Source organism: Platalea leucorodia, assembly GCF_965183815.1.
Source record: "Platalea leucorodia genome assembly, chromosome: 1".
In the NCBI taxonomy this organism is placed as follows: domain Eukaryota; kingdom Metazoa; phylum Chordata; class Aves; order Pelecaniformes; family Threskiornithidae; genus Platalea; species Platalea leucorodia.
Genome location: NC_138823.1, coordinates 16,862,649 through 16,872,967, shown reverse-complemented (window position 1 = coordinate 16,872,967; position 10,319 = coordinate 16,862,649). Strand labels below are relative to the sequence as shown.

Genomic DNA, 10,319 nt, shown 5'->3' with positions numbered 1-10,319 from the left:
TTTCTATTTGTTCTCCCAACTTCTTTAATGAAATAAGTTAATCTGACAGTGCATCCAGTAGCTTGTAATATCTTCTACATCCCTGTGGCAAAATAATAAACTACTGGTTGGGACACTATAATGAAAATGATTAAAGTCAGTTCTTGTACACCCTTGTAGCAAGCATGGAGGCTCGTCTAACAGCACCTTTAACCAATTATTTAATATTTAGTTATTTAGCCCTATTTCCCTGAGCAGTTATGCTGAGGAGCTTTCCCTTCATGGATAGTTTTTACAAAGCTTTAAGTATTAAAAAGTACTATGAAGACATTTAATGCTACTTAGCAAAAGCTGGTATAAGTCTACTGAAGGGATTGACTGGTATGTATAGCAATGTTAAGCCTGTGGAGAAGTAACCTTAGACTTTAAGGTTTAGAAATGTAATATATTAAAAATATATTAAAATAAAATACAGCAGGTTACCTTGTTCTATGCAAATTAAACCCGGAGTGTGGCTTCTGTATTAGAGACTTCACTTGCACAAAATGGTTTTCCTAGGCTAAAGTGTGCCAGAAAGAATGTAGTGATAAAATGGTAGCTAAAAATCAGCTGAGTCTGAGAAACATCTAGATGAAATTGCTGCCAAAGCTTTGAGGACAAAATGATCCTAAGGCATGTTGTAGGGCAGAAATTAGCCCAAATTAAAGAAAAGAAAATGACCTTTTAACGTCTGTATATTTAACAAGTCTAGTTCTTATATACAATGTGCATATGTCCACTATACCCCTGCAGCAGTATATACATATACACATCTTTGCACTCTTGCCAGTTATGTCTCTTACACAACAGCAAAGGTATTAATTGTCCGGTAAAATTTTCTCAAGGTTATTCGCCATGATTCACTGCATTCTGGCTAGCTTTGGTGGGCCATGTCCCATATAATTATCTTCTCCCCCTTCTGGCCACCATCCAACTGTTCTTTTTTTTTCTTGGTAACCCACTCATTTAAAAGGAAAAAAAAAAAAAAGAAAAAAAAAGGAAAAAAATAAAGAAGAAAAAGGAAAAAAAAAAAAAGAGAAGAACAAGGGATTTAATATTGGATAAGGCATGCTCTCTATATGAAGTGCTTTATAGGTCTTCACAAGACATTACAAGCTATTGAATTCCCATCAAGGAAACCTATTTCTGTTTAATTGTGCTAAGTGCTAAGGTTTACTCTTTAGGTTTTCCATTCTTTTCAGCTTGTGCATTGTTCCTGTGTAGGCCCCTCTGGATGTGAGTTGTGAAGTCATACTTGTCCGTGCAAAGATGCTGGCATATGCTGCACTGGAAAGGTCCACTGTCACCATGGCAACTCATATGCAAAGCATACATCACTTCATCCAGAAAGACAATGCCACAGTGCACACACTTGGTAGAAAGTTCATCTTGAGTACTTCTATCAACTTTCTCTGTTTTTACTACATTCAAGGGACCTTCATTTTTTACATTTGGTGGTGCCTTACTCTTTTCCTTGGAGGCACCATTTGCAGTTGGCCCAGGTCTGGAATGCTTTATCGCCAAATCTAGAGGAATGTCATTGTCTGATCCGACAGCTGAAAAATGAGGAGGCAGATTAAAGGTGGGATAAGGCACATAGTTTTGGCAAGGATTTGGTAGGCCAGGCACATGACTCAAGTAGTGTGGATTCCCAGGAACAGACAGCTTATATTTACTCCAGAATCTCAGCCAGTCAGCTTCACTCTGAAAGTCATTGTGTACAAATGGAAGTCCAAAAAGCGGGTACTGGTATTTTTCAATAGGGCTTCCAGGTGGTGAATAGTTTGGGTGTTTCGCAGGTCTCATGTATTTTTCTATCGGGCTGCCTCTCTCTGAGCTTCCTTTCCCTTCTGATATCGATGAACTGTTTCCTGGGTCTCCAGTACTTTCCTGAGGACTTTTTATCTGAATGTGCAAAGGTTGCATCCTTTTGTGAATATCCAGAGTTTGGCTGACCAATATTGGCTGCTGAGCAGAATGGCTTTTAGTCAATGAACCTGGGGCCTCATATTTACTGAGGCTGGGAAGCTGAATTTCTCTCTGATGACCTTCAGGTAAATGATCCTCTGACCTCCTCTCTAAGGGGCTTCCATTGACTTGTTCCTCACTGCTACCCCTCTGCTGTTTGTTTAGCTGCTCAGCCTGAAGTGCCTCTGGGTTAAGGCGCTTTCTTGTTCGTCTCCTAATGATCTGCTCGCCATTGTTCTGCTTAATGATGTTTAAAGGCCTGGGAGTCTGCATGGAACACACACATAATGAACAAAAGGAAAAAAGAAAGACACATTAAACAAATCTGCGAGATCACGCTCACGCAAATTTCTCTTTTCTGTCACAAAGAGCTACATTGTAAGAGTTTTATGGGAATGACCCAATTTCAACCCAAATGCTGGTTCCTGGTCCCTCACGCTAAAAGTAAACTACGAATTGGTTTGTTTTATCAGACTAAGTCAACTGCCTTAGACATACTATACCTGTTTACTTAAAAAGGCATGAAGTATCCAAGCTGTCAAAGCATTTATTACTTCTTACTCCTGAAAAATTCTGGGGCAGACGTGCTGAAAGTGGGTGCTGAGAGCTGGGGATGAGGTGGGAGATGCACAGCCCTATGCACTAGCATTATTCTATGCACCATGTTACCAGAGCTGGTATCGGGCAGGGGTTTGCACAGATCACACTAGGACAAGAACTGAGCAACACTTACCTTGATACCCAACCCCTTTGACAGGGATAGAAAATGCAAGCAAATACAGGGCTTGCTGACCACTGCTGTCACCTAGCAAAATGGCTGCAGGTCCACTGTGGTGGTGAGTGGGATGATGGTGGCTGGAAACGGACTAAGAAAAATGGAGAAGAAAGCCCAGGAAAACTTTTCCTATGCACCAAAAGGTCTACCTGAGACTTTGGTACCAACTCCCCCTCCTTCGTCCCTACTGTATTTCTTTCTAAATGTTACTGATGTTGTGCTACTAAGTCATGAGTGAGAGAAGGCGTCCCCTGAAGGTGGGAAAAAAGGGTCTGTAAAGAAAAAAACATTGTGGAAGAGGCAGAGGCAAGAACCAGGTGAGGACTTCTGTTTCCATTTGTTACTTCCCCACACCAGCTCAGGGTAGGTGGCCTACTTAGATGAGAACTGAAAATACTTTTGTGTGAAGAAAAAAATATAGTACAAGGAAGGATAGCAGCCAGGCCTCTTTGATAGGCCCCTCAACAGGAAGGCAATGGTATGTGAATGAAAGATGGTGCTGTAACCTCGGTATGTGTTGCTCTACTGGGCAGATGTTAAAACAACAAAAACTACCCAAAAGTCATTCAGTTTGGCATGCTGGCAGTTGCCATTTGTCTCATCCAAATGCACACATAATCCTATTTTGGTTGGAGTCCAGAAAAGTGCCCCACACAGTATTCCACTTACATGTTTATTTGGAAATTTTCTTTTTAACATTGTTTTGAAGTACAGATTAAATTTTGGCATACAGTCAATATCCAAACCAATTTGTACCTTGAATGTAACATAATTTATATATATGTTCGTAACGTTGAATTAATATAAAAATATTCAGAGCTGGAAGAGCACTCACTCTATTATTTGTAGAGATCTAGTTTCTCTCTTGACTTGCCATCTTCCTCTCCTCTTTCACCTATTTATTTCCCTTAGGCCAGCTTATTCTTAATGGTTAACTACATTTTAGGCAGTGCAGCTACTTGTTAAGATTTTACTTTCTACTAAAACTCTGAATCAGAATAAATACACACTTTGATTTAATTTTTAATAAGCAAAATTTAAACTTAGCAGAAAAACAGCACTTGAACCAGCTTCCTCAAACAGATCAAATTTGAGGCAAAATCATGTTAGATAAAATTAGAATATTTTCTATGTAAATTCTATGCAAATAAAGTTTATAGTTTGCAGAATCAATAGCCAATTAATATGCATAAGCATATACTCTTTATTACAAGCTCAGTGCAATTTCCTCACCTTTTTTATGACAATTGTAACACTGTCATACTGACATGCTGTGTGAGATCTTACAATATTGTTGATGTGGCTCTTATTAAACTTTTATTTATACACTACAGACCATTTTCATATGGCTTCTGGATAACCTTTCAATAGTTTGGAAATACTTTTAGTTTTACTCTTCATGCTACAGGTATGAAGTCTGATTGTGGAAGTAGTTAAAAGAAACATCTTTGTACCTGCGATTAAGGACCCTCACACACTTGTTTGCAGCTCTGGCTCTTCAAGGTTACATGCCATTAGGAGCTAAAGGCTGTACGTCCAACTTAAAAATTCTTCAGCAGGCAAATGACTGTACTCATCTGACTAGTCTTTAGCTGATTAAAACAGATTACTCAGTGGAGTAAAGCTACTCACATTTTCCTTATTCATAGTGGTAAAGTCCAGATAGAAATATTCTGTATTCTGTTGCAACTAAGGCAGACAGAAAAGTTTAAGCTCTCTTCTTGATTTCCAGGGGGGCAGTAAATTTAGAAAATAGTGGAAACATTACCAGAACTTTACTTTTAAAAAGCCCTGTGTCAGATCCTTAATTATATGTTATACATAATATATTGAGTATGATCACAAAGATTTTTCTGCCATCTCTATATCAATTGGCAATCTCCCTACCCCAAATATATGAGTAACTTTAAAAAAAAAGCACAAAATTCAACAACTAGTTCATTAAATTATTGTGATTAGACTTCCTACATACCATGGGAAATTGGAGTGATCTCTCCACTAGATCACATATGTCTAATCCTAGAATAATCTGCTGTAACTCCTCACTGAAGCAGTCCGAGGATGTGGCCAAGGAATCACTATGGAACAAAATCTAGTTTTCCATGACCAAGTTAGAGCTATTAAAAAATGAGGAACAGCACCACAATAATAATGGTCATATTCATGATTCTGGGGAGACAAAGGATATACCTTTCTCTGTCAGCAAATGTGAATATTGCGTATATGTTTGCAGTGAACTGCATTTTTTTCACTAAAACTATTTTAAAAATTGACCGTTGGAATATTATTACACATTTCTTAACATAGTTGTCTGCATTAGAGGAGAGAAATGTGAAAAACCTGGCAAGTTTAATGTAAATGACCTCTAGATAGATTGAACATTTTTGAAAACACATTGAAAAATTGTTCAAGGGTATCACAGAAACAGAAATGTGACTTACAGCAGAAATCACTACCATATTAACGTCTGTCAGTCACTACCACCTAGTAGTACCTGACAGACCATAGATTTTTCTTCTTATTAAATACAAGTTAAAAAGGGACCTTAGAGCTAAGTGTATTATACACATCCTTGAGTTAATGAGGACAGTAGTTCTAGACAGTGATAATCCAATCAAAAGGGAGTTACGAAATGTGCAAATTCACCTACTATAGGTGAATTTTACTCAGCTGTGCAGTATAATTTAGTTTAACAAGGTGGCTCACAGAAGGGAACAGTTCTATTCCCTATGAATTTTTATTAATTTTTATTTACCTAATAACTGCATCATCCTAGACTCCTTAATTCAAAAACATACATGACAATTACTTACTGTAATTTTTCATGAAGAGCAGACAGGCAGACAGGTAAAAGAAACTTTCATCTTTCTGGTATCAGTCTAAAGAGCAGCCCTTGCATGAGTCTGTCTCAAAAGGTGTCCCAAAGGAGAGATTTATTTGATTATTTCAGACTCCAACTTACAATGGAGTTGCTATCGTACCACAGCAGAGTGGAGGCTTAATTAAATTCTTTGCGTTTGTTTGGTCAAAGTTCAATTGAAGATACTAATGTCAAATGTCCACTGAATGACAGCTTATTGCCATGCTTGAACAGTGGACCTAAAAGATAGTGTCAGCTTCTTGCTTTCTATAGGCATAAAACAAAATTTGGCATTATATTGTTAATTATTATTGTTGAAAGCACACTAGTTTGTTCCTACTGGTTCATAAGAATTATCTGTGCTATGTGTTTGAATTCAAAACTGATTCTTGTAGCTTTTATCTATTCAATAAGTTATACTAATAATCATGGTAAAGTCCAACACTATAGTTTAGAAAAATATGTTTAAAAAAGGGAAAATGGGGGTTGTGAATGGAAGTTCTACAAATAACTGGACTCAAACGTCAAATTAACAGTAAAAAGCCAAACTTTCCTCCTTAAAATCTTTGTGGATTCCCACCGCTGATCAATTTCCTTAAATTAGATATTATATCTAGAACTTTCAGAGATCTCCAGGAAGATGATACTTTCAGCAAGACCTGGCTAAGCTGCTGGTCAGAGATCATGCATTAGTCCATTGTCTCCCGCTCAGATGCTCTCTGACGGCCTGGGTTGTTCTGAAGCTTAAAAGTAGACTTTCAGACTGGTGATGGTCTTGCTGCTTTCGAAAATTGGAATCTTTTTCTTTTTTATGAAGTGGGCTGGACAGGATCTTGAGTAAACAGGATTGTTATATGGCCTGTACCCAAGACCAAGAACAAAATTCACAGAAACTACTAATTGATTTAGATGCTTGTGCCTCAAATTTAAAGAGAAATAGGCATAGGCGTTTAGGAGCCTTAATGCATTTGAAATATAGTTTCCTAAGTGGTGCTTTTTTTTTTTTTTTTTTTTTTTAAATGGAATTTCTGAAAAAAGTTCTTAAAAATACGCACTCTCAGTCACAACATAGATGTCTGATTTGGGCTCTAAGCCTAAATTGTTATGTTGCCTTGGCAAATTCTCAAAGGCTGCCTCAGTTTCTATTTCTGAAAAATAGTAACACTTTTTAGCTTCATGGGCATGTTGTAAAAATTAATTAATTAGAATCAAATCTTGGTCACCTGACTCTCCCATATGCTTCTATAAAAGACAGCAGGGATAATATTTAACTAGTGGGTCTTAACCTAAAAGATTCTGAGCATTTTGGCACTGATCCAAGGAAACACTTAAGCATGGCTTTCCTGGACCTGGACCAGAGCATTCAACATCTTTCAGGATCAAGCCAAGTGCCAATAAGATGAAAAGCAATATAGACAGTCCGTGATTATTACTTATTTCCTGCCTGATCCTGAGGGATGGTGAATCTTCCCCTCACCAAGTGATGAGTGCCATCAAGTGAGTAGCTTCCTTGTTGAGTTTTTTCAGAATCCTCCAGCAGGCTATAAGAACTGTAAAAAAAAGAACAAAAAAACCCACCACCCCATACCTCCAGGAAATTTACTGTCAAGAATTAAGGCGGGAAGAGAAGTGAAAGAAAACAAAAACCACAGCAAGGGGTATTTTTGATATAGATGTGATGTCTAACTTTAAGAATCTTTTTTTTTTTTATTATGAACATGCGGGCTCTTGAATTTAGAGAGCTTTCATCACAACATATTGTATTCCTTTAAATGGAATTCCCAGAAAAGAAATAATTTTCCCCTTATTTTGTATCAAAATAATTAAATGCATCACTGGTGATCTCAAACACGTCTACCCACAGCATCCCAGCCTGTTTCATAATGAATCACATCTGATCCCAAAGTGACCATACTGCAAAACCCTGTTAGGAAATTAACTGCAGGCCAGCGAGTGGTACTAATCACACAACCAGACAAGACCACAGCTGCCCAGCTTAGCTGTATAACCCCTTTTTTTCTGAACAAACCAGTAAGTTCTTCCTACCGAGTGAAGCTTCTGGTAGAGGCCACACGCATTGCATACATATCCACCATTTGCATTCTTTCGCCAGAGAGAGGTCTTTGTGGTCAGGCAATTGGCACAAAAAACACCCGAGCCTCTACGTCTCTGAAATAGGGAAGAAAAAGAAAAAAAAAAAAAACCACACAGAAAAAAAAACAGGTCAGAGGTGAGTCACATGAGCTGCGGAGTTAGGACAAATCAACACAGGAGTTTTGTCTCTAGACTGGCAACAATGACAGTATAAAACCACACTGCCCATAATGAGGTCAGGTTCAATTGTGCTTAATAGGCACCACTGATTTTCATTATAATTAACCCTAGAGTGATGGATGAGGTGTGTGAAACACCAAAGCCTTTTCAGAATAACAGCTTTAACTTTTTGAACTTCAGGTTTTGTGCATTTAATGATGGTTTCTAAACACCAAATTCTGAAAAACCCCTCTGGAAGCTGACAGAGAACATTCTGTAAACTTCTCCTGGTTTGTTCATTGCATTTCACAACAGATATTATTTATTTTTAGTTTGCTTGATTTTAAAGTGTGATCGGTAACAAGAATTCTGAAACACTACCACTTCTATTAATTACAGTTCGTATCTGTGTCATACTAATTCCTTTAACAGAAATTATACTTCATTAATTGAATACATGATATTCAGTTCCAGTCTTTCCCACTTGCTTCTGAAATCAGTATAAGCTACCATATATTTCCCACAGCTCACTAAGAACAAGGAATAACTTCTGCCAAACAAATAAAAGTACAGTATTCTTAATAAGACCGCTTTTGAACTTCACCCGAAACCCCAGAAAACACTGTTTCATCGATGGATACATTTATTTATTTTATTTTAGTCAGGCAAAGAAAGGCACAGTACAACTTTCCTAAATGCAAATTGATTTTTAACCAGACTGAGCTGTGCATTCATCAGCTTTCATAATGACCCAGGAATATTTAAAAGTAGACACGTTTATGAGTATTGCTCATTAAATTCTTTCTACGGAGTAATGATTTCATTAAACTTCTCATTTAAACAAAAGTCAGGCTGTGTTTGTGGGCACAAATACTAATAAGCAGGAAATGGAATTCTTTTGCTGGAAAGAAAATCTGAATTTCAACTCCGTTCCCTTTTTGCAAAGGAAAAAAAAATCTATAAGAAACCTCCAGCATCTAAGATAAGAATGGGTGAGTACAGGGAAAAACAGCCTGGGTGAAAACTAATTTTATTATAAATTAAAAATTACTAACACTATAAGTCAAAATTTCAAGGTTTCATAAAATTTAAGTAATTTATTTAACTTTAGTCCATACTGTAGAAGACTGGTGTTCATGCCAAAAAAATACAATGGTTATAATTGTACTCTGATACATTTCAAATGGAAAGCTTTCTGCAGACATAATTTTGGCTTCAAGACTGGAACACTTTCTTGGCATTGAAAGGGCATTTGATTCATCGGGTGTTTCACAATGTATCACTAAAAAGACCTGGTGAGCAGCCAGTTCCCTATAGGGTAATTTTTCCATCCAGATGCAAGTGCTATCAGAGGCCCTCGTCAGCTAAACTAATTATGATCTTGCATTTGCTGATGCCTGCTCACTCTAACGTTCGACATCCTCCATTAATCATCAATACAAGGAAAATGAATGAAACGTAAAGAAACGAGGGCTGGTAAGCTGCACAGCCATAAAAATCTGAAATGAGTGCAATAATTTAACAAGATTGGGGAAATGTTTTTAGTGAGCACAAAGTCAGGCTAACAATTGCCCTTTTAAACCAAGAACACAATTTCATTAGTCCAGCAGGTTGTGCTACTTTAAGTTGATACAATAAAATCGAGATTGTCGTCAAGGTAATCTCTCTCTCACCCCCTTGCATCATCCCCTACTTTGTCTCTTAAATCAGAAGCAGTAATATACCACGTTTTTCTCAGTTTGACTTGGGGAAGAACTAAATGGTAATGGATGTCCTTCAGCAAACATCTAACTAGTTGAGTGTACAAGACACAGCTCACTGTGAAGGCATGCTCGCCTACAAGTAAATTGAAGCTCCCAGTTCTTTTTGTGGTTGCATATCCTTGCACGACTTCACCTGGCTGCTGAAATATTTTCCTTAAGAGTACAATAAAGCTTCATTAAACTAACCCTAATTTGGTCCACTTGAAGGGCGAGAAGTTTCCAAGTGGAAACGACTGTATATAGCCAGGATTCAGATACAACTGCAGAACTGTTCCTTTCCATTCCTACTTTTTGTCTGCCGGCCTATGGCTTCTTGGTGTGGTGTATTAACCAAGTGGAGTCTTAATCTGAGTCAGTCTTTCCACCCTTTCATTTCTGTTTGTGTTCCTTGAGTTTAGGAAATACCCTCTACAAAGTCATGGAAGACTTTTAAAATATAGAGAGAGCAGTCTAGTTTATACGCTGCATTTGTACACACCTGAATGGTGACAGAAGGTGTAATAACACTGAAATCTTCATTGAATGCTATGGGACTAGTATATCTTTAAAACATTGATAAAAGTAACTGATTTTTTCTCTCTTTTTTAAAGAAAGATCTGATTTAAACTGGACATTAGTTGCAATGAAATAATACAGTGACTACAGCTGACAACAACCTACAAAATACCTAGTAGTAGCCATA

The 10,319-nt window shown here is 37.4% G+C and overlaps 1 protein-coding gene across 1 annotated transcript in view; it reads right to left on the bottom strand.

Annotated features, from left to right (window-relative positions):
- Nucleotides 1-1,191: 1,191 nt before the first annotated feature.
- Nucleotides 1,192-10,319, bottom strand: part of TRPS1 (transcriptional repressor GATA binding 1) — a gene marked incomplete at both ends in the record, with an annotated part of 173,743 nt that continues 164,615 nt past the window's right edge. The window contains 2 exons of the mRNA XM_082306810.1: nucleotides 1,192-2,253; nucleotides 7,668-7,790. Coding sequence (XP_082162936.1) covers nucleotides 1,192-2,253; nucleotides 7,668-7,790 — 1,185 coding nt within the window. The remainder of the gene's footprint in view (nucleotides 2,254-7,667; nucleotides 7,791-10,319) is intronic.